We start from the raw sequence: 25520 nt of genomic DNA on the forward strand, positions 1-25520 counted from the left end.
TATTTCATAATATTCTATTGTGTTGCGATCTAATTGTACGGAATCGAATACCATTGTTATGTCAAAACATGAAAATACTGTGATTTGTTAGTATTTTAGACAGTTAAATATAATTGCTATACTAATACATGAAAGTATTGTGATTTGTTAGTATTTTGTGTGATTTTACTTATCTGTTCTCTCTTTATAAATTCACTGAATTTATATAATTTTATGATTCAAAATAACTTTTTATACTAATTATAACCGTTTGAATTAAATTAATCCAAATAATTTTTAAATATATTTTTTATTTTATTTAAAATAATTAATTTAAATTATTTAATATTTTAATACTAACTATTATATATAATTCTATTTTTCCTTGTATCAATACGTCGTATAAACAAGCTCTTATCATGCATGATTAATTTTATACAAATATCATCTATATGAATTAATCTTTACTACCCCTAGGCAGTTGGCCAATTCGATGAACAGAAGTTGGCAAAAGTATAATTATCAAATTTTGATAATATAATCAATAAACTCTAATTCATTATTGGACTGTTTTTAATATCGTAACAATTTAAATTTAAACTAAAACTACAATGGACTTATTCAAATTGAATAAAAAGAGATAATATTTTATGTTATGTTATTTAATTTTTTATTTAATAATAATAATAATAATAAATTAATTTATTTTAAAAAAGAGTTGATATTTTTAAAAGTTAAAAAAATTATTTCTATACTTTAAAAATGTTAGTAGTATTTCTCTATATAAATTTATTAATATATTTTATTCTTTAAAATAAAATTAAACTATAAAAAAATCATTTTATTAGAAAATATTTTAAAAAATATTTTTTAAATATAATTTTTTTAGATAAGTAGAGACTTAATTTTAAAATAAATTAATAATAATTTAGTTAAAATATCTCTTTTTAATAATTTTATTTTTTAAAATATTAAAATTAACTGATTTAAAAATTAGTAAATATATAAATAAAAATAAAAATTAATGTTATTTTAACTTTTTTAAAGTGAGATATAGTTTAAGATAAAAAAATTATTTAAAATAATTATTATTATAGGTTGACGATAATATATAAAAAAATTTCCAGTCGAAAATTAAAGTGATCCGGAAAGAAAAAGGTTCATCCAAACAAGAGATCCAACGGTTAGATAACTATAGTTAGTTTCTAATTTGGAATTCGTGATAACCCTCTAAGTGAAGTTAGCGCTTTCAATTAAACCTCAAATGCAAAGTTAGTTGCTGTGTTGGCACTTTAGTTTCTAATTCGGAATTCGTGATAACCCTCTAAGTGAAGTTGGCGCTTTCAATTAAACCTCAAATGCGAAGTTAGTTGCTGAGTTGGCGGTGAGTGCCAATAACAGCATGTGTCCAGCAAAACATCACCATTGCAATATAGCCAATAGACACTCGAAACGTGTCAAATATAATATGTATACACGTAGATTATCCATTCATTTATTTATTTTTAATTCACTCGATTTTCCATGTCGTCAATTGCATTCATTCCTTGCCTGGAGTACAAAGCACAAGTCTCTCCTTTTTACAACCACGTGTGGATCCCACAAAGCACGTGGGTCCCATCTCCTAACCATTGTGTAGGACCCACATTAACTTCCCATTACTCCCTTGAAAACCTCGCGTGCTTTCCGATTAGTAATGATAGTTGTTTTCTCTGGGCTAGCGCCGCCGCCGCCTAGAAGGCTGCAAAGGTAATCGAATGGTTTCGTTTTGTAGTTTTAGTTCAAAACGACCTTAGTTTTGAGGTGTAGGTGGTAAATTTGGTTCGCCTGCGGGACCGGACCCAGCTCCGTTGCTCTGCACGGACAAATGGCTTTACGGTCTTCTCGATTCTCAAGCAATGTAATTTTTTAAAATAGTATTTTATAAACTAAAACATGACGTCCGGTTGGACGTAAGAAATGACGTCCAACCAAAAAAACAAACCAAGTATTGGTTAATAATAATAATAAGATTTAAAAAAATTTAATTTAAGTAATTTTTATTTACGGACAGCCTATACATCTATATTAGGAATGTAATTAGGGGAATATGAACGAAAATTAAATTATTTAAATTTAATTTATATTAATAAATTTAAATTTATTTCAAATTTAATTAAAAATTAATTAAACTATTTAAATTCATTATAAATCTAATTATTACTATTTAAATAATTCTATTATTATTATCCAAATAAAATTTGAACCCATTTAATTTTATATATTTTAATTAATAATAATTTTTATTTAAAAAATTTAACATTTTTAAAAAAATTTTGATTTTAATTTTTAAATAAAAATATATAAAAAATTTATAAATATTATTATAAAATAATTTTTATATTAAATTAATTATTTATATAAACATTTCAAATAATAAATATTATATACTTAAAACTCAAATTTAATCTGAATCCACCATAAATATTATTTTTTTAATTTGATGGGTTGCCGTCACTAATTTATCTTAATATACATATTAATTTTGAAAAGGGTAAAATTAAGATAGCTAATCTCATGAGTTAGAAGGATAAATTAGTATTTCACATGGGTTTGACATAAAAAAATAATAGAAATTGATGAATGACTTATATAGCTAATGAAGACAAAAATTAAGACATTTTTAATTAGAGGCAAGTGTTAGGTAACTACCAGCGAATAAATAAGAAATCTTCTTAAAGCATAGAATCTTCGCAGAAAAAAAAATTTATAATTGCTGTAAAAAAAATCCACACATCTAGACACCAATTTAATACTTGAAATATTTATTTCGTAGTAAATGAAATTAATGATCCAAATATTTACCGCTTTTAATAATTTTTTAATTAAAAAATCTCATTAGATTTGGCCATCAATTTGACTTGAATTAATTTCAAAGTTAAATAATTAAGGTAAATTCATAATTAACATTTTAATTTGATTTATAAATTATCCAAATTGAATAAGTATTAAACAATTTCTTTTTGTTTATGATGTAAACTTACATTTTTTTCACATGTATTTATGTGCACAACAAAAATAATAAGTATGGATTTTTTTTAAACTAAAATTAGAAAATCATGTTATCCTTGTCAATTTTGTTTTGTTCAAGTTTGTTCCCATTTCTCCCGCCATCGACCCCATCATTTTCTAAAGAGATCATAAAACTCTTCAGTGGTTTACATACCACCCCACGAGTAATTATAAGGTGAAGTGGTAACACGATATTATATCAGAGTATCTACTAATTTTCTTTGAAATAAAAACGTGTGATCAATGATAATTACAGTTTATAAAAAAAATCAACCGTATGCAGGTGTCTACATATAATTGGCTTGGTATTCTAAATGGGAGAATAATAGTTGTATTATATAATTTCTGATTTCTCCCACCCCGCCCTTTCTTGCCTTTTGCTTTTATATGAAATTAGTACAAAAGACCAAGGGTATAATCGTCAACTTACGTCTCAGTAGTCTCCCTGACGTCTCACACACCTCACGCCACGACTCACGTCCTTAGACGGGCCTTCTCTACTATATATCCTCTCTTCCACACTTTCTTCTACACTCCTTCTTTCCTTAGAAATTTCTTCCTACTTGCTCTTTAAGTGTAACCGTTGGACACAATGTCTCGACGTGGCGGTGGCCGCCGGCCGGATTCTCGCTCGGACCAGCAATCATCATCCCCATCGCCGTCATTTCAGCGCGGTGGTGGAGGCGGTAGGGGTGGTAGAGGTGGAAGAGGTGGCCGAGGACGTGAAGGACCTGGCCATAGTCCGCTTCCAACTTTCACTCAATCTGCTTCCACGCCGGCTACGTCCTTCTCTCCAATATCTCGTCCGCCGGTGCCTGCTTACTCTCCTGAAGCTCAAACCCCGTCGGTTGCTCCGTCGCCTCCTCAAGCTGTGGCTTCTTCGTCGCGAGCACCGCCGTCTAAGGCGGCAGCTTCGAGTTCGACGGCGGAGGAGATTCGACGAGAGGTCGAACAAAAGCTGTCGCTTGGAGATCAGGCGACCAAGGCTGTTCGTTTCCCGTCTAGGCCTGGGTTTGGGACTGTCGGCATGAAGTGCGTGGTTAAGGCGAACCATTTTTTGGTCCAAGTCGCTGACAGGGATCTCTGCCAATATGATGTAAAGTTTTTGTAATCCGATTGCACTTGCATACATAAGTCCATGAAAAATAACTATTACATATGACGCTTTTTTAAACTGTTGATATGGACTAATCTGGATGTTTTTTCTGTATGCATTTCTTTTCTCCTCTTATATGAATTTTTGAATTCTCTATATATAGTTTTTATTTATTTAAACCTTCCCCCTTTATCATATGGTCGAATTGTTGTTTCTCTCTCCCAGCAAGTTTTGAGCCTTATGATTTTCTGCTGCATTGATAAATGAATATGATCATGCCTTTTTTTTTATACTCTGTTAACGAGTTTGTGTACAATTTATGCTCATTTCGGCCAATAGTTTAGATTATAACTTCATTTTTTCATTCACTCAGTATTTCCTATTTTTTTTGGTTTTTTAATAATTTTGAAATGAAACTAGTGTGAACGAAAATAAAGTTATTTATTGCTATTTCACTGTGTGTGTGCACCTCGATCGTGGATGTTCACAATTTGTGTTATTGCTTCTTATTTAGGTCACCATAACTCCTGAAGTAACTTCAAAGAAGGTAAACAGGGATATAATATCTGAGCTTGTTCGAATGTATCGTGCATCACATTTGGGCAACCGAATGCCTGCTTATGATGGCAGGAAAAACCTCTATACAGCAGGGCCTTTGCCTTTTGAATCTAAAGAATTTATTGTCAAGCTGGTTGAGAAGAATAATGCAGCTGGGTCTTCTGGTTCATCCAAGTAATTATATTATTAAACTTAATATATGATATATTATTGTTGAAGCTTTTGTCATTTCATGTTATTCATCCCTATGCAGGAGGGAAAGACAATTTAAAGTGGCAATCAAATTTGCGTCTAAGGCGGACCTTCATCATTTGCAACAATTTTTGTATGGCAGACAAGCAGATGCTCCGCAAGAAACCGTACAAGTTCTTGATATTGTACTCAGGGCATCACCATCAGAAAAGTACTCTAGCTTTGTTGTCTTATGGAGCACTTTTAATTGTTTCTGTCAATTTTTCTTTTCTGTTGTATTTGCAGAATATTATAAATGTTGATGTTTTGTTAATCACCTGGAAAAAATTTGAGCAGGTATACAACTGTTGGGAGGTCATTTTTCTCACCTGATCTGGGGCCAAGGGGTGAGCTTGGTGATGGTATAGAATATTGGAGAGGATATTATCAAAGCCTTCGCCCAACCCAGATGGGACTGTCTTTTAATGTTGGTCAGTTTCTTGTAATTTTTACTTCTTTTGGTATGTATTATATTTTTATTTCTCTATCCTGAATATCTAATTTACGTATCACAGATGTGTCAGCCAGATCCTTCTTTGAGCCAATTATGGTGACTGACTTTGTAGCTAAGTACTTTAGGTTGAGAGATTTGTCAAGGCCTCTGTCTGAACAAGATCGCATAAAGGTCTGATTCTTTGGTTTCAGTTCCTAGTGTAAGCGAGTATATGAAGGGTGTTCAATTTCAAATCTGAATAAGTGATGGGTGTCATTTTATGGCTTCTAACTGGAGCTACATGAACCACTTAAAATCTCTGCTCTATTTGAAAAGGATGAGTTAAGAAAAAAGAAGGGGGGGGGGGGATCGAAGTTTTCTGCATTGTTTCTCATTGCTAATAGTTTTGATAAATTTAACCTTTCCCCTAAAATCTTCATTTCCAGGTGAAGAAGTCTTTAAAAGGAGTAAAAGTAGAGCTACATCACAGGGAGTATCCTAAAAGCTACAAGATCACTAGCTTATCTAATCAGCCAATGAATCAAACTTTGTATGTTTATGCATTTTTATTTTTTGTTGATAAATGTCTTTCCTTTTAACAGTTTTATCATAATTTATTCAGCATCGTGCCTAATTTTGTTCTCTTGTCCAGCTTCACTCTCGATGATAAGAATTCAAAAGTATCAGTTGTTCAATACTTTCGTGAGAGATACAACATTATGCTCAAATATACGTCCTTGCCTGCCCTTCAAGCCGGCAGTGATTCAAAGCCCGTTTATTTGCCTATGGAGGTTTTCTTCTTAATTTAGGATACTTCTTTGCTTTATTCTCATCTATAAGAGGTGTCGTTCACCCAACTGTGTTTTCTTTGTATTACAGCTTTGTAGGATTGTTGAAGGACAGAGGTACACAAAGAAATTGAACGAAAGGCAAGTTACTCAGCTGTTAAGGGCAACTTGTCAACGCCCTCATGATCGGGAAAATAGCATTAAGCAGGTAATGTGTCATTTTCTAAACTCTTGTTTACGTTGTTAATATGTTGAGGGTTAAGTGTGCCCTTTTTCCTCCCTTGAATATTTTGTTCTTGTAGATGGTTAGGCGGAATAATTACAGTAGAGATGAGCTTGTGGCAAATGAATTTGGAATTCAAGTTAAAGAAGAACTTGCACTCGTTGATGCTCGAGTTTTGCCGCCTCCAATGGTAATTATCTAATAGTTTTTTTTTAATTATTTTCTTTTTGTTATTTTGATTCTTAAAGTTGGAAGAGTGTATATTTTCCTTTCTATGCTTGATGCAGCTTAAGTATCATGAAACTGGGGGTGAATCAAGGGTTGATCCACGCTTAGGCCAATGGAATATGATAAACAAGGTGGATTTCATAATTTAAATGCACGCCATATGGAAATTTTAATATTCACAAAGGTAACAATAAGATGACAGTTTGTATTTCTGATTTTGCAGAAAATGGTGAATGGAGGGAGAGTGGATTTTTGGACATGTGTGAACTTCTCTTCGCAAATCCATCCAAATTTGCCTCGTGACTTTTGTCAGCAGTTAGTTCAGATGTGTGTCAGCAAAGGAATGGCAAGTTGTGCTAATAACATTCGTATGCTTGTTTAACCATGAAGTTCTTTCTCAATCTAGTAGATTGACCTTTTTGAGTTTATTTGATATAATTTGTAGGGATTCAATCCAAACCCTATTCTGCCAATACAATCAGCTCATCCTAGCCAGATTGAGAGGGCTCTGGCTGATGTTCACAAGCAGTGTACTGCAAAACTTGCAAATGAGAAGAAACAGCTTCAGTTGTTGATAATCATTTTACCAGATTTCACTGGGTCTTATGGTGAGGAACAAATAGGTTTAAAATTTATAAATTCTAATTAGAAGTCTGTCCGTCCTGCATCTGAATTTGTTGTTTTTTTTTTTTTTTAAAAGGGAAGATCAAACGAATCTGTGAAACAGAATTTGGAATTGTCTCTCAGTGCTGTCAACCAAAGCAGGCAGCAAAGCTAAGTAAACAGTATTTTGAAAATGTTGCCCTCAAAATCAATGTTAAGGTTGGTTGTTTTGTAGGGTGCTTGATATTTGCTTGCTTTTCATTTGTTGCTTCTATATAATTTGAATTGATTATTGGAACTTTTGCTAGGTTGGCGGTAGAAATACTGTGTTGAATGATGCTATTCAAAGGAGAATTCCCCTTGTGACTGATCTTCCTACAATTATTTTTGGTGCTGATGTAACTCATCCAGCTCCTGGGGAGGACTCTAATCCATCGATAGCTGCAGTATGTGAACCCTAAAAGTTATTTGTTTTTCCGCCTCTACTTGTTCCTTGGTGTATTGAGTATTGATTGACTGATGCAGGTAGTAGCTTCAATGGACTGGCCAGAGGTAACAAAGTATAGAGGCCTTGTCTCTGCACAAGCTCATCGAGAAGAAATTATCCAGGATCTCTATAAATCATATCATAATCCAGATAAGGGATTAGTTCATTTAGGAATGATAAGGTGAGGATTTGGCATGAATGCTCCAGTGTCTTGCTTCTGATCTGTTCTATATGAAAAAGCCTCCTTTAACTCTTGTCCATTTGCTTATGTGCAGGGAATTACTAATATCCTTCAGAAAATCAACTGGGCATAAACCTGGCAGGATTATATTCTACAGGTTATTATTTTGATACTTAATATGGAAGTTGGCATGTTTCAAATTGATAGCTGAATTTGTTTAATTTCTTCTGACAGAGATGGTGTTAGTGAGGGCCAATTTAGCCAGGTCTTGCTACATGAGATGGATGCCATACGAAAGGTATTATGGACTTTGTTGATGTAGTCAGCCTATGGGTTAAATATAGTAAAGTTAAAGATATTTAAGCAAGAAAATGGATCCTTTGCTTTTGTGCAAGTATGTGCACGCCAGTACACCTCCAATTTTGAGCCTCTATTTTGTTGACTGATTATTTCCAGTCCTGTTCCCCATCTTTGCGTGTGTTGGTTTTTGGTGGTTTTTCCATTTATATTGTACCGAGTGTCCTTAGCTTTGACAGGAAAGCTTTTTTAGCTTGCCTGATATCACATTGATGCAACTCTTTTAGTAATTTTCATAAAGATCAGAAAAATCATAATATCAGTTGAATTACTAGGGATGTTTTTAGTGTTAAAGCATGCTCAGGTTTTAATAATAACTATCTTCTTTCCAGGCTTGTTCTTCACTTGAGGAGGGATACCTTCCACGTGTTACCTTTGTTGTAGTTCAGAAGAGACATCATACACGACTTTTTCCTGTTGATCGTGGTCAGACAGACAGGAGTGGCAATATTCTGCCAGGTTTTGTGATGTGCTCCTCCAATGAATTTTGCTGCATCTTCCTTGACTAGGACTAACCATTTCTTTTTTGTTTTATAGGCACTGTTATTGATACTAAGATATGCCACCCGAAGGAGTTCGATTTCTACCTCAACAGCCATGCTGGAATTCAGGTATTTGTTATTTCAACATTGTGTTGTATCAACTCCTCTGATTGGAAAACTAATACTTTAGCTGCTTTGGACCTTCCAGGGAACAAGCAGACCTACACACTACCATGTGTTGTATGATGAGAATGGGTTCACTGCCGATGGGTTGCAAATTCTGACTAACAATCTTTGTTATACGTAATATTTAAACTTCCTTTTCATCAACCATTTTGTCTAGTACACATCTGTTAACATGGTTTGACCTCCTTTTGTTTGCTGATTTGTTGCAACTGTTTAAAACCTTTTCAGGTATGCGAGGTGTACCCGTTCTGTCTCAATAGGTCCGACTCCTGCTCTCTTTTGCCATTCTTTCATATGAACCCTTTTTATTTACTGGTTCCAACAACTATATTGTTGATGGTTAAATATTTTTCTTTTTAAATAATGCAGTCCCTCCTGCCTATTATGCGCATTTAGCTGCTTTTCGGGCTCGATATTACATAGAGGGCGAAACATCAGATAGTGGATCTTCAAGTGGTAGGAATACAATAGGGAGGAGTAAGGAGGTCCAGCCTCTTCCTGTGATCAAAGATAATGTGAAAGATGTTATGTTTTATTGCTGAGATACCGGCGTCACAATTTTTGTGCGGACTCCTTTTTTTGCTCAAATGGTCTTTTGCAGTTGGTGCAACTGAAAGAACCTTGACGCAACTGAATGAAACTTGTTCTATTACAGGGGCCTTTTTGGGGCAAAATATTATTTAAGTTCAACTGGTATCAGTTGTTTAAGGCCGGTTTTAGGGTTTTGGGACTTGGGATGGCAAGTGAAGTAATGTGGGTGCTTGGTCAAGTAAATTTACTTGTAAATGCGAATTTTAATTAATGAGCAATCTCTTTATTGTCATTAAAGGTCTCGTAATTTTGGTTTCAAATTTGTTGTAAATATTCATACCCTAGTTTCTGTATCAAATATTTTGATGAAGCACTTGCAATTTTTTTTTTTTCTTGGAAGAGTTAAATGAATACTGCATTATATAAAACAGAAAAAATATCCATAGAGGCCAGTGTAATCGCATGAAGAGGGAGCATATCCTTCCAAATTGCTTCTGAATCGCCATACAGGAAATGTTTGCTTGCATTCACAAACTTAATTTTGTGGTTAGGCATTAAGTTGAACAGGGATAGTCCCCTGCCCTCTTATTTAAAAAAAAAAAATACTAAATTTTTAATTGTTTTATATAATATATTTTTCACATTATTTTGACATCTAGGCAAATAAGGTGTTTTTGTTTATAAAGGAGATCAGTTTTACAATATTTATTTGTGAAAAATAATTTATATTGACCTTCATAGTTTTCTTATTTAAGCTTGTAGGTGTATTGCTGACCGAGAGCTCAATGAATCCAGTTGCCTTCGATAAAAGAAATATAAAGAGTTAATCGTCTAAAAAGTTTTATATTTCTGATTTTGTTTATTAAAATTTATTTTAATTATACTCTATTATTTCTATATTGTTAAAAATTAATAAAATGATCATTTCATTTATTATAGTAATTTATATCACCATGCTATATAAATAAAATTTAAAATTAATTATAAAATAATTTTTATATTTTACTTTTGTTAAAGTTGCATTCTATACTTTAATCTTTTACTCATTAAATTCTATCCTTTATACAGTTAAAAACTTATTTTTATCAGTACTTATATAGTTAAAAATTTATAAAATTATAAAATTACTCTTTTTTATTATTAAATATATTTAGAAATTATTATTTATATTATAATTTATTTTTTTAATTTTTATCAATAATTTTTTAATAATAATTTATTTAATTTTATTTTAATTAAAATTATTATGAATCGACTTTTTTTTAATTTATAATAATAATTTACTTAATTTTATTTTAATTAAAATTATTATCAATCAATTTTTTTTAAAATTTATCTAATATACTTATTATTTAATATTATTTTTAAAACTATCATATAAAAAAATAATTTTATTAAATTCATTAGTTATAAAATATTAAAAAATAATTTAAAATAATATTTAACATGATTAATTTAAGAATATTAAAAATAATTTTTTAATATATATATTTTAAAATTATTTTTTTTAACTCTCAAATACAATGCTAATCCACCACTTATTTTTAAATTATATAAATATTTAGAATAAATTTTAAAATAATTAATAATATATTAATTAAATATTTAATTATCTAACATAATTCAATTGACTAAAAAATATGTAATTTATTTGAAATTATAAATTAAAATTTTGTTATGTTAATTTTTAATAGGATATAATTAAAATAACACTAAAAGATTAAAAAAAATACAAATGTAATTACAATAAAATTAAAAGTAGATAAATTTTTTTACCATTAACTCATAAAAATCTATTATTTCAGTTCCTCTAGACTAATAATTCAAAGGTAAACAATCATAAAGAAAGACAAGATGAACCCTAATCATGGCACGCTGTCGCCATAACCAACTACTCCAATGAGATCTTTTAGCAGATGAAAACATAATACAAAAATAACTGAAGTAACAAAACTAAGATATTTCTATAAATTAATTCTAACATTACATCATTGATCCTGTATGAAATATAATTTACAAAGGTGACAATAGACTCTAATCTCAATGGAAGAAAGTCTCGATTTACACGGCTGACGAAAAATATTACCAACAAAAAATGCAGCCACAATGAAGAACCATAATCTATTTGCACAACCCGAACCACAACTCTCCTCTTCTTGGCTTTACCGGTTGTTATATATATTGTTGATCGATAGAATCTGTATATCAAATCTGTTAATTGTGCAAATTCCTATAATTACGTAATTTACTCCTAATTACGCAGTTCATCCCAATGTATATAAACCGGCAAGCTTGTTGCAAAGAAAGAATTTTAGCTCAGGAGTATGCTATAAAAACAGGTAACTTCCGAGTGTGAAGATATTGAGGAGAACTGTCATGGCTATTTGTATAAGCTTGCGAAGTTCATTCCTTGTCGAACGACTGTCGTTGATCTCCCCGGCACTGACAAACTCACTTTTGCCTGTGTTCATATTTGTCGAGACATTCACAGACATTGAACCTAACATGATGGGATTCACATGTAATGTATCAGTTGTGTGCAGGAATGAAATTAAACAACTAGAACCAGAGACATTTTCTTTTCGAATTCAGTGCAACAGATAGAGGGTGGCTTTGTGTAATAATAAAGTTACTTCATTTATGTCTTGAAAGTTATGGGCAGTGGTGGATGCAAGAATTTTCCTTTGGCCCATATGCAGCTTTGCTACTGATCGTGAGTTCGAGCTATAAAAATATAGAGTGTAGAAAGGAACAGCAACTTACAGTCATAATTAGTCCATCCAAGTCGTTGATTAGCAATATCATAAACAAAGATTTTGTCTTTTAGAACAAGATCTACAAAAGAAAATGGCAAATACTGTTAGCAGATGCACAGGATTGCTACTAAATTGAAATAGCAAAGAAAAATAATGGAATAATACAAAATATGTTAAATGAAAATGAGAAAAAAGATACTAAGTTATAGCTTCTCTTCACAGTATAATATTAGGGATGAGCAAACAGAACTTCGGTATTTAAAAAGAGTGAGGAAAAAAAAAATCCGAAAATTTTCATTAGTAACTTGCAGGTGCCCAAGTAAAAGGCTGCATATATGAATCACTACGCACAGGTTTTATGGGAGGAAGGAAAATTCAGAATGTTTTTTTTTTTTTTGGAAATTTACTATTTAGTCTTTATATGTTACTTGGAAACTCATTAGTTGGTCCCTTGATTTTGAAAAATATATTAAAATGTCTCTGAAATTTTAAAAAATCTACTAATTAGTTTTTCCATTAGTTTTAGCCATTAAATGTTTTACTATTTAGTCTGAAAAAACTCATTAATTGATCTCTCAATTTTATAAAACATTTATTAATTAATCCTTCCAAATTGAAAGTATTTTAGACATTAAATGTTAATTTAAGAACTAATTAGTAGACTTTTTAAAACCTCAAGAATATTTTAATGTAATTTTTAAAAAATGAGGGACTAACTAATGAGTTTTGCTATAATAGAAAGATCAAATGGTAATTTTCCCTTTTCCCTGAGATGGGTAACTGTATTGCCATTAGAAGATTAGAAAAACTAAAACTAAAACCTCATGCATAATGTTATTTTGCTTTGATATAAACTTAGAAAATAATTGCTCTGAAGGAGTTGAATCATAAGACTGCAAGGAAATCTGGACTCCTACAAGGCTTGTATCTTTGGCAACCACAAAAAATGTCTTAGAAATAAATCCAAAAACAAGATTATTTTTTTCGTTGGTGTCATTACCTCCTAAGATACTAATCTCTTGACCAGGAGTTTTTTGAAAGCCAATGCACCACACTGCAGCTCCACCCTGCAATTCCAATTCACATATCCCAGTTAGAGATGCAAGATTAAATTTAGGATAGAGGATATAAAAAGAAAAGAAAAAAGGAAAAAAGAAAGACTTAGAAGTTTAAGATGATTTTGAACTTAAAATCTGTGCTTGTTTGAAAGAAAAGAAGAAATATAAACTTTATACTAATATATTTCTTAAACGACAAATAAAAAATTGAACGAAATAATCAGCTTAACAACTCACAACAGAATTTTGCTGTAAAAGGTAGTCCAGAGGATTTAAAATCAGGGATGCACCTCCAGCAAAGTTGAAACTTACTTGAGGAAACACATCATTAATACTGCACAAATATGTAATTCCAGTTTAGGATCATCTCACATAATAAACTCAATGAAAAAACAAACTGAGATCACACGTGTGGAAAGAGAACCTGCTGGTGACCAAGTAACATTCATTTCCCCTGGAAAGATAGGTACGTGCATTTTGTGATACAATAGATGTAATCTGCATCAAGAAGACAACTAAATACTTCAAATATAGTTAAACTTTGGTAAAAGGTAAAAATATGTTCCTTTGAAACTTACAGCATTGACAAAAGGATCATAAGCTGCTTCAGCAAGGTATGCCAAGGTTGTTCCGGAATCAACTATAGTCCCCCGATTGCTTGATGTTGCAAAAACTGATGGATCAATTGCTAAAGTTTGGCCACTGATAGATATGCTCTGTAGATTTAAATTATAATGGGGCCTGAAATTTCAGAGGTAAAGCAGAAACAAATTATACTTTCATTGCTTTGAGCATTGGTTAGAAAAGATTGGTGCAGGTTATCCAACAAATTAAAAGCTACCAAACAGCTATAGTTCATTCACAAACTAATCATCCAGTACATAAGGATGATGCTATTGTAGCTATTCATGCATTGAGCTTAATCTCAAATAATTGGTTTTCGATTTTTGAGGATAGCGACTAAGATATATGCCAATAATAAACTGAGCTAAAGCATCTTAAAGTAAGAAAATTTTTCAGCCCTAAGCCTATGCATTGAAATAACTCAGGATCCACAAGCTTAGCTGAACCAAACTTACAAAGTTTGACCAGGACTCTTATTAACCGTATTGAGATCTAAACTTATAGTTCAGATGGTTTATTTAGTAAACACATGTTAATAAGCCTCCAAGACCTAAGTAGCCAATCCCAAGCTCGATTTCATTCAACAGCTTGATACATACATGCCCAACATATAAGCTGATTCATGGCAATTGGTAACTCAATACAAAAATAAACACAGAATTATCCGCAGAAAAAATCCAATACATACCCTCTTCCTCACATTCAATAAAGCAACAAGCATTAAATTATAAACTATCTGAAGACCAACTGTAGTGATACTGTTCTCCTAAACAAGCTCTGAAAGTTCAAAGCAGCAAACGGATGGTTAAAAAAATTGCACGCATTAGAAAATTCTCAATTGAAGTTGAAAAAGAATATGTATTAAACAAGAAAGCTCTTCATTGTTCTTACTAAAGGAAAAAAATCTAAATAGACAAAGCAGGGAGCAGAACATACTGAGATGGGACAAGTGGAGTATAAACAATATTTGGCTCCACAATTTCTCCAAGAACCAATACACCACCACCAGCATCATCTCCTTTCAAGCAATGAGAGAACACCTTTGGTGTTATCCCCTGTGAAGCCAGCTGGGAGATTACAGACATATCTTGTTGCCCAAAACCAAAGATCCCATCAATTGCTCTATCAGATTTTGTCAAGTCACCAGTCTGTAATGTGCTGCACCTGTTTCAAAATTCACTGTCTAAATTCAAGAATCCCAATTTCTCACAGATAAAAAATGATCCCACATCCATTTTTGACAAATTCGTGACAGCTTACCCAAAGACAACAGCAGCTGAAGAATTATTAGTCACAGATCCACCAAGAACGGTATCAAAATGCAATAAATCGGCTACATAATAGCCTGATGTACCACTGCCATCCCCATACTGGAACGTGTAACCACACTGATTGCTTTGAGAAGAACAGAGAGAATCTGATGATTGAATTCCAACAGTGCATCGTTGGTCTGAACAAGAGATCAATGCAGCTGTTGATGAGCTTCCAGGATCAAAAAAATTGAGTGGAATCTGTAAGGGAAGCTTTGTGAGACTAAAATCAAGCAAGTAAAATTTGGATAAGTTAAAAGTGAACTTACTTGGAGTCCACTAGTAACTGGGCAACCATTGCAGGAGCTGCAACTGACCCACAGAACATCACTTCCAGTATCTATTTGTACGTAGAAGTCTTTTGGAGGAGAACCCAATTGCACTTTTGTGTAATAAAGCCTATTAACACAATCAAAATAAGTACAGTGAATAAATTACTGCATAATCAACTGGTACCAATGTGCAGCTTTTACGCGTCCAATGTAACAATCATTAAGAACTCAACTGCAGATGGAATTTTTTTTTATAAGTGTTTGGGTTCCATACAAAACCAGCAAGAGCCCACAAAACTAAGCTGCATAGCTCAATTAAAACCGCCGGACAAGATAACAAGGAATAATACTAAATTCCATAGTCTAAAACTCCAATCCAGAAACCGACGGAACTGGTAACCAATAGAAAGTAGAAACAGAAAGATCCTTACACAAACAAAGAAACCACTGAGAGGCATTCAACTTTTTACATTTCGAAATACAGAAACTCAATTAAATATCCGCACAACAGCCACAGTGACCAACAACCAAACAACAACCCAAAATTGAACTTCACTTAAACAATACAAACAGCAAAAAGAAAATACCCAACAAGGAAAGGATTGAAGGTTCCTTGAACTGGGAAATCCACGATACCACCAGCAGACTGCAATATTCTACGATGCCTAAAGCTATCTCGTTCTCTAAGCTGGTTCAACTCAAGCCTATGACTCGGAGGAATTCCCCTCTCGAGAGTAAGAGTAGCCGGAAAAGAAGAAAGAACGAGTGTGACAGGAAAAAGTACGGCAGCGATGACAATTCCGGCAGGAAAAGTCACTGCCATTCCTGTTCTTCTTTTGCTTTTGCAGTGTTTCCCGTCGATCTCAATGGAAGAAGACTAGGAAACTGTGAGATAATGCAAACAGGAGAGATTTGCAGTTCTGTTGTGAAATTGGAAGCGAAATGAGCAGATTCACAGATACAAAATTAAGAGATACAAAGAGAGAAAGGAAAGGGAAGTTGAAAGAAACAAACAACTGGTCGTTTGAAACAGAGAAGAAACGCTTATATGGATTACGTTGATGTTGTTAAATCCCCTTGTAATTATTATTGTAGGGGTATTTTACCATTTAGTCCTTCAAGTATTACAAAAATTACATTTTCGTTTATATATTTTTATTGTTCAGTCCATTATTAAAGCTTTATTCTACAATATTAATTATTTTAATAATTACTAATTATTTAAATAATTATTAATTAAAAATTAAAAAATAATTTTTTATAATTTACCCACGCACATTCTAAATACTAATTTTTATTGAAATATTAAAAACTCTTTTTAATTTGGTGTACGGAGAGTTGTTGGAAGATTCAGTTTAATGTGTTAAAATTAAATTGAAAATTAAAAAGGATGGCCCCACTGAACACTCTTTGTTTAACCATCATGTGGGCCCAGTCTTTTGTCTTACCAAAGATAGGCCCCATCAACCACTTCCATTTGAAATAAAGCCGAATTCTCTTTGTTACTTTAGCAAAACCCAATGCACAATTATTTGCCATTTTTCACTTTCTTTTTTAAATTGTCTTTATTTTAAAAAAAAATTTAAAAAAAATTTGTCCACGTAGTCATCTTTTTTATTACTTTTATTATTGTACAATTATACAGCAATACTTAATGACAAAGCTTTGGCTTGCCTTTTTCACAATGACTTTCTTGCCCTTGTATTTTTTATAATAATTATTCTTAATTTTTAAACAATTCAATTATGTTTCTAGAAATTTAAGACACTAAATAATTGAATCAAAATTTTAATAATTTGATTCTTTGCATTTTTAGGCGAGATCTATCAAGAGGATATGGTTCGTCATTTTGTGAGATTATAAGGGTAAGTTTGTCATTGGAAAGAGTAATTTTCCAGTGCCTTGTTTCGACCGGCGAAAGCAAATGTGAAAGGTTGAGCCGGGCAACGGGAAACCGGCAACCGCAAGTACGCCCTGAACTTTAATGGGACCCACTGCAAAAAGTCAAATACCTTATTATTATTTTTCTTTTTATTGGGCATGTATTTTTTTTTAAATTAAATATTTCTAATAAAATTATTTATTAAGTATTTCAATTATAATCACATTTCAATTTATCTTTATAGTTGTTTTTTACCATAATTTATTTAGTACTTAATTTATTAATAATAATAATAATCAAAGTCCATTGCGTTTTGTTGGATGGGCGAGTCAAATCACACCGTAAGTTTTTATATTTTTGAATTGTAAATTTTCAACTAGTTAAATTGCCATAATCCAACGTAATCCACGGTCAAGTTTGAGTCTTATCATTCTTATATATAATTTAGTAAAATATACAAGCTAGCTACTTAATTTTTGTAATTTTAAATAATCTAACAACTTATCCTATTTTTACCACTTAATTCTTATAATTTTAATAATTTAATTCATATAATTTAAATATTTACAATAAATTAGTCATTAAAAATAATATTACAATAATGATTTAACTATATTTTTCATGATATAAGATGACAGCCAGACTCTGGATGTCCGAGTCTTGGTAAAGTCCATAATAGAAAGATTGGATCTCAGCTCTATTAGAGTCCAACGCGCGGCCCTACTCTTCATACAAGCTCAAAATTTGTCCCGACAAAATGGCTAGGCGTGAACCTGCACGTGAGGTCTAGGTATCGAATATCCGTTAGTCACATAGGATAACAAACCCCGTGATGTCTAAGATAGTGTCCAAGTAGCGCTGAATGAAATTAAATGGCCGTCTGACGATAAAAAAAGACACAGTAGGCTAGCGTGCATATGATAAGAGGGTATAAGCGCAAGATAGCGGTTATATATCGCTAAAGGACAAAAGAAAAAAAGAAAAAAAGAAAATAAGGAGAATAGACAAACCAAGCTTACCAAAACATACTTTGAATCTAACCCCTTATTGGATCTCAGACATCAATTGGCGCCATCTGTGGGAAACGAAGGAGCTCTTATTGTCACCGGATTTCTATCCTCATTCACCCATTGAGATCCATATGGCCAATCATAGTGAAAACTATACCAGAAACACCTCAAATGACATGAACTCAACTCAGGAAGGTCCACAATTCTCATTCTCTAGCCTAACCGCCTATGTTACTTAACCCTTCACCAAGCTCAGCTAGAACCATGCCTCGAACTTCCCTGTTTGACCAAGATCTGAGCATGGCTCTCTAGTTACAGAACACTACCTACTGGCTAAGCCATATATTACAGTAGAGAGGGCTCAGCAACTCGTTGAGCAGACCACCAGTCCTACATTGAATTATCAAATTCCCCAACAGAGCAGTAAGAGGATAGACAATGGAGACGGGGAAGCTGTAATACCCGGCTAGACCCTGGCATCGGAATTCCTACCTTCCGGCGGAATCTCCATTGGAATCGAGAATTTTCGGATGTCGGAGCCTTTTAAAAGGGTAAAATAAGGGTTTTCTAAAATGTTTTTACATGTTTTATGGTTTTATTAGAGAAAGAAAATTAAGTTTTGAAAGAAAATATTTTGGAGGAGAAACCCAGGTTCTGTCGCAGAACATGGTGGAGTTGCGGAGGCACTTTTGGCTTCCGAAGGTGGTCTGTCCAGCCACCTATAAAAGGCCCCATATCCGAAAATGGGCGAGTTTTCTCTCTTCATTTTTGAGCAAGGTGAGTCTCCGCCACCCCCTTGTTGATCTTGTATTTCCTCCTCAAATCCTTCAAGATTTTTATGAGTTTTTACCATGTTTTGAAGATTTTTAAGCTAAAATCAAAGTTTTGAAGCTTGGAGACCCTGAACCTCGATTTCTCCCATCTCCGAGTTTGGATCGCCTCTCCTTTCGATTTTCAAGAGGTAAGTGGAGCTCCTACCCTTCTTTTATGCTTTACGTAAGTTTTGAGGGATTTTAGAGAGCTTTGATGTATGTTTAGAGTAGTTGTTAAAGGTTAGGATTTATGTGAGTTAAATGAGAAAATGTATGTTTATTGTATGCTATATGTTGTTGTTGTTGGGGTATAGGCTAGTTTTAAGCCCCTATATACTTAAGAATGTGTTTATGCATGTTTTTGCATGAGTTGGTTTGAGTTTGGAGGGTTTGGGAGGCAAAATGTGCATGAGAGGCTTGAGTTCTCCCATTCTGGAAGAACTCAGGTTCGGCTGCCGAAGCCATGTTTGGCTGCCGAACCTGCCTAGGGAGGCAGTTTTGGCTGCCGAACCCTGCTCCCGAACGTGCATGACTTTCGGCTCTGAAGGGACTTTCGGTCGCCGAACCTGCCGCCGAAAGTGCCCTGTCCAGCCTTCCTTTGCATGTTTTCTATGCATATTTTGGTGATGTTTTAGGGGGTTTTTGGGGAGATATTTAGAGTCATGTTAGTGTATGTTTGGTCCCTCATTTGAGTCCACCTGTGTAGGTTCAGACCCGAGGAACCGAGGACCCCAGCAGTGAGATAGCTGCTTCAGAGTCTTTTCAGAGTCAACCTGAGGTGAGTAGAATGGATCTTTAAAGCAAATAAATTTTGAGCATGTTCATGCATCATGAATGCCATGATATATACTAGGTTGTTTGCATTAGAAGTCACGAATATGTTACATTGCATTCTATGATGTTGATGTGGATGGATGTTGGATGACCCATTAGCCCTCGATATGATATGATGACGATGATACGGTACAGAAGTCCAGTGAGGCCCATTCTACTCCCCTGGCACAAAGTAAGAGAAAGACCAGTGGGCCCATTCTACGCCCCTAGCATATTGGAGATGCTATGTTATGTTATGTTTAAAAGAAAGACCAGTGGGACCCATTCTACGCCCCCTAGCACCATTGGAATGTGTAGAGAGCTATTGGTGACAAGTCCATCCTTGATGTGAATTGTTTGTGATGTGATGCATTTCATGAAAGTATAGATTTTAATATATTGTTTTACTATTATGCTCACTGGGCTCTAGTAGCTCACCTCTTTCCCTTAACCCCGAGGCTTGCAGGTTCGAGATAGACCAGGAGGTCAGCAAGAGTAAAGGCATATTGTATGTAATAGTTAGTTGTGGACATGAAAGATAATGTAATGTAATGTAAGATATTGTATAGAATTGTATTGAGGATTAATATTGTGCTTGACCCTAGAGTTTATGGTTAATCCCTTTTGATACATGATCTTTATGTAATGTTTTATTAATGTGATGTAAACCAAGCTTGATGTATGTAATGTTGACCCAACTAGAGCATTTGATGAGGGCTCTAGTGTGGGGTTTTTATGTATTCAGTTTCAGTACATGCTCAGGTCAAGCTTGGTAGATGAAAAGTATAAAATTTTTATGAAAATGTATGATCATGTATGGGATTTATCAGGTATGACAGGTTGTATGCTAGGCTTGTTACGGGTCCCGGCGACCTTAAGTCGATCTGGATCCTAGCGCCGGTAGCGGTCCGATTTCGGGTCGTTACAGATTGGTATCAGAGCCCTAGGTTCATATGGTCGGACTTAGAGTGTGTTGGGCTCATAGATGTCATAGAAGGGCAAACACAATAGAAAAATCATGTCCACTAGGATAGGATGTGGAGTCCTGTCTTGAATGATGATGTGAAATGCCATGATTTTATGCATGTGCATTATGTATGAATGTGATGCGGGTTCATGTGTTTCCACATGAACCATATGATGCTGATGTTTTGTGTATGTGTTGTTTTTCAGTAAGCAGGATGAGAGGCACTCGTCGATCTGCACGATTGACTGGAGTCCCACCAGAAAATGAGGGCATGGATGCCCATCCCCTGCATTGCCGAGGGCAATGTCCTGCAGATCTAGTAGGGAGAGAGTGTCAAGGGACCCTAGAAAGTCTTTTGATACAAGCAGAAGGGGAGCAGTTCAGGGAGGAGTGTCAACTGAGGGGGATGAAATGGATGTTGATCAGAGAAGGGATGGAAGTTTGGGTGTAAGCATGTCTGAAGAGGGCATGGGAGAATCTCAAGGAGGCACTCAGGCCTCGGGGTTTGCTCAACCACCCCAATATCAACCCTTTCCACAGGGCCCCGGGTATTCGATGGGAGGTACATCGGATTACCCCAGCTTTAACCCTTATCCCTCTTTCATGCCTTACCCTCCTTTCTATCCACCATACCCCCAATACCCAATGTACCCACCCTCACCTTTCTATCCAAATGTAACAAACCCTAATCAAGGGAATGTTGCACCTCCTCCACCACCCCCTGAACCTGTAGCTCCTGAAGTCCAAGTACCTAAACCTAGCTCATCTAGAGGGAGCAGAGTTAAGATGACTGACTACTTGAAGCTGGATGCTCCTAAGTTCAAGACGGGAGATGATCCATTTGAGTACCTGAAGACAGTAAAAATGATTACAGATGAGTTAGGGGCAGATGATTGTAGAGCCATTCAGATGGCGGGGTTCACACTTAAATGCAAAAAGGCCCGTGAGTGGTTTAAAAACTATGTGGACCCAAGATTGGACAGTTTAACTTGGGAGGAGTTTGCTAATGAATTTGCAGGATGGGCTTTCCCTGATAGCTCAAGGGAATTGAAGATAATCGAGTTTGAACAGTTAAGGCAGACTGAAGAGATGAGTGTGGATGAGTTCACAGATAAGTTCTTGAAGCTGTTGCTGTTTGCGGAGCAAACTTATGATATGGACCAGAAGAAAGCAAAGAGGTATACCATGAGGCTCCACCCTAGGTATTCCTCCCTAATTCTTGCAGCAGAGAGGGAGAGCTTCCACACTATAGTGGATGCAGCATGGAAGATGGAGGCTAGTGTCATCATTCAGGGGACAATTAAGCAGTCTGTGGCACAGTCTTCGGGTTCCAAGACCCCAGGCAGGGGAAAGCTAGATCCTTCTTCTCTGAGTGCAGCAGCTTCAGGTAGTAAGAGGTGGGGTAGCACCACCAAAAAAGCCAAAAAAGAATAAGTTCTGGAATCGCTTGAAATCAGGTCTGGGACTCGGTGGTGGCTCGAGCTCGGGTTCAGATGGTGCAGAGTGTTTGAGGTGTGGTAAGCTACACAAGGGAGTGTGTCGGTTTGGGACCACAGCCTGCTTCAGATGTGGGCAGGAGGGACACATGGCACAGGAGTGTCCTAGGACACCTTTTATGGCACAGTCCCAGTAGACAGCTTCTGGCAGTGTGGCACAGCCAGCAGCTCCAGCCATGACACAGGGCAGTGGCAGAGGCAGAGGGAGAGGGGCAGCCTTTTCTTCAGCAGGTTCCCGAGGTGAAGGTCCATCAGCTCCAGCTCGGATTTTCACTATGACACAGCAGGAGGCAAACACGTCCAATACCGTGGTGTCAGGTAATCTCATCATTGGTTGTTTAGATGTGCATGCTTTAATAGACCCTGGTGTATCTCGTTCTTTTATTGCTCCGAGAGCCGTAGAGAGTGTAATACCCGGCTAGAGTCCGGCACCGGAAGTCTGATCGTCCGGTGGACTCCGGAATGTCGGAATCCTCTAGAAGGGTAAGAGATATGATTTTCTAAAGAAATGTTGTATGGTTGAATGTGTTCAAGGTAACTGGAACCAAGGTTTGAGTTGAAATGAACCAAGGCTGAGGAGCTAAGTTCGGCCGCCGAAGGTAAGTTCGGCCGCCGAAAGTGCCCAATGTTCGGCTTCCGAAGCTCAGATTCGGCCCCCGAAGGTTGCATGGTTTTGCATGCGATTCGGCAGCCAAAGCTGAGTTGGCTAGCCAACAATTGAGCATTCCTGAGTCAGCATTTTGGACAGGTGTTGGCTCCAAACCCTGTCCAGAAGCTTGGCTACGTCTCCTATGTGGTACCACTCCTGCAAAGTGTGTGTTTTGTTGGTTTTCACAAGGTGGTGAAGGTTTGGAAGCAAAAAGCTTAGGTTTGAGAGTTTAGTGAAACTCAAGAGAAGTTGATCTATTTTCTTTGTTCAGATCGTTCATCTTCGTGTTTACAGGAGGTATGTGAAGATCTTGAACATGTTTTACTGTTTTACAGATGGTAGAGATGCATGCTTAGGTGACAAAGGGTGTGTTTGATGGTTTAGCTTGTAAAGATGATTAGGTGTTATGTTGGATGTGTTTGTTGGGGTGTTTAGGTAGTGTTAGACCCCGTTTTACATATACATGAGTATATGTGTGTTAAGGAGTTGCAGTGTGCATGTTTTGCGAGATTGAAGGGATGGAGGAGCTTGTTTGCCGTCGGGGCTGAGTTCTGGATGAACTCAGGTTCGGCAGCCGAAGGTTCATTCGGCCGCCGAACCTCTTGCATGGTGGCTTAGGCTGCCACAGCTTGCCCCCACGAGTTTTGCATGTTCGGCTCTGTTTGGGGGATTCGGCCGCCGAAGGTGCCGCCGAAGGTTAGAGACTTTCGTCTCTGGAGTGCCTTTTGGCCCCCGAAACTTGCCCCCGAAAGGGTTCGGCCGCCGAAGCTTGAGATTCGGCCGCCGAAGGTGCTTGAGTTTCGTTTCTGGAGAGGACTTTCGGCCGCCGAACCTGCCGCCGAAAGTGTCCTGTCCAGCTTTCTTTTGCATGCTTTGCATGGCTAGTTGAGTGAGTTTAAGGGGATTCTTGGGGAGTTTCAGAGAGTTATTCATCAGCTTGTTTGGTCCCTCATTTGAGTCCATCTGTATAGGTACAGACCAGAGGAACCAGAGAGAGCAGCAGTGAGTACTGCTCCAGAGTTTCAGAGCCTGCAGTGTCTGTCAGTCCAGATAGCCAGAGGTGAGTGGAACTAAACTGAACTCTTTTCATTTGCATAATGAAATGATTTAGCATATCTCATGCATCATAATTCTACCATAGGTTGATTGCATTAGCGTACACGAATATGTTGCATTGCATAGTTATTTGATGATGTGAGTGAATGCTGAATGATCCAATAGTCTCAGACAGGAAGTCCAGGAGCCTTTGACTACGCCCTGGCAAGTATAGCAAAGTCCAGGAGCCTTTGACTACGCCCTGGCAGGTATAGCAAAGTCCAGGAGCCTTTGACTACGCCTTGGCAATGGTAAGTACAGAGGTGTTATATACACATATACATATATGACAGGAAGACCAGGTGCTCGATTCTATGCCCTGGCACAGAGTTACTGGGGCTATGTGGTGACAAGTTTACTCTTGATGTGGCTTGTCTGTGCTATGGTGCATTCCATGAGATCATCTTTTACTGCGATGCTTTACTGTTCTACTCACTGAGCTATAGAGCTCATCCCACTCCCTTAACTCCAGTTTTGCAGGTTCAGTGTACAGTGTACAGGGACAGTTCAGCAGAGTACAGGAAGAGTAAAGAGATTTGTAATAGCTTAGAGTGGACATGTAATATTAAAGAGATGTAATAGTTGTGTATACAGTTAGAAATGTGCTTGACCTAGTGATGTCTGTTTTGTACATGATCTGTATATGTATATATGTTTTCCTGTATGTGAAAACTAGGCTTAACAGGTATGAGTGAACCCAGCTAGAGTAAGCTCTAGTCAGGGGTACAGAGTACAGAGATAGTGCATGCACAGGTTAAGCCTTGGTACAGAAATGAGTTTTTATTTTCACAAAAAAATGTATGATCATGTATGAGTTTTACAGGTACACAGAGAGTATAGCAGGCTTGCTACGGGTTCTGGCGACCTTAAGCCGACCTGAATCCTAGCGCCGGTGACGGTCCATTTTGGGGTCGTTACAGATTGGTATCAAAGCCCTAGGTTCACATGATCGGACCTATAGAGACAGTGTTGGGCTCATACAGGGTCGAAGTGGTCAAGCACAATAGGAAATCATGTCCACTAGAATAGGGTATTGCATCCTATCTGCTATGATATGCCATGAGTTTTGCATGTGTCTGATTGATATGTGATGTTTATGTGCTAACGTGTTATGTTATATGTTGTGTTTCCAGAGTAAAGATGAGAGGAACTCGTCGATCAGCTCGATTGACGGGAGTCCCACCAGAGAGTGAGAGACCAGCTGCTCGTCCTCCTGCATTGCCCAGGGCAAGGTCTCAGCGATCTAGCAGGGAAGGTACGTCAATAGACCCTCGAAGGTCTGTAGACGAGAGCAGAAGAGGGACAGCTAGGGGAGGAAGATCAGAGGAAAGGAGGAAAGCTATGGAGATTGATCAGTCGAGA

At 35.8% G+C, this 25520-nt stretch overlaps 2 protein-coding genes across 3 annotated transcripts; one reads left to right on the forward strand and one right to left on the reverse strand.

Moving 5' to 3' along the window:
• The first annotated feature begins 3559 nt into the window (after positions 1-3559).
• On the forward strand, positions 3560-9711 carry LOC110613720 (protein argonaute 5). Its single transcript, XM_021754977.2, has 22 exons — positions 3560-4126; positions 4641-4858; positions 4938-5087; positions 5213-5346; positions 5431-5540; positions 5795-5898; positions 6001-6139; positions 6228-6344; positions 6439-6549; positions 6647-6718; positions 6811-6933; positions 7033-7195; positions 7288-7409; positions 7499-7636; positions 7716-7858; positions 7953-8015; positions 8093-8156; positions 8548-8674; positions 8753-8826; positions 8906-9000; positions 9112-9143; positions 9253-9711. Exons 1-22 carry the CDS (start codon positions 3623-3625, stop codon positions 9423-9425), a joined length of 2976 nt encoding a protein of 991 aa, XP_021610669.1. The 5' UTR covers positions 3560-3622; the 3' UTR covers positions 9426-9711.
• Positions 9712-11354: 1643 nt separating this feature from the next.
• On the reverse strand, positions 11355-16477 carry LOC110614110 (aspartic proteinase 36). 2 transcript variants are annotated; one of them, XM_021755589.2, is made up of 10 exons: positions 16022-16477; positions 15432-15561; positions 15113-15363; positions 14789-15016; positions 13807-13969; positions 13653-13726; positions 13466-13562; positions 13171-13237; positions 12178-12249; positions 11355-11914 (listed from the first exon to the last, which is right to left on the reverse strand). In XM_021755589.2, the coding sequence occupies exons 1-10, from the start codon at positions 16255-16257 to the stop codon at positions 11742-11744; spliced, it is 1491 nt and encodes a 496-aa protein (XP_021611281.1). In that variant the 5' UTR covers positions 16258-16477; the 3' UTR covers positions 11355-11741. The 2 variants fall into 2 exon arrangements, 1 of the variants encoding a protein (XP_021611281.1); XR_006350558.1 differs by having other exon boundaries at positions 11775-11914; positions 12048-12249.
• Between the last annotated feature and the right edge of the window lie 9043 nt (positions 16478-25520).

The sequence above is a fragment of the Manihot esculenta genome, chromosome 4 (genome assembly GCF_001659605.2).
Source record: "Manihot esculenta cultivar AM560-2 chromosome 4, M.esculenta_v8, whole genome shotgun sequence".
In the NCBI taxonomy this organism is placed as follows: domain Eukaryota; kingdom Viridiplantae; phylum Streptophyta; class Magnoliopsida; order Malpighiales; family Euphorbiaceae; genus Manihot; species Manihot esculenta.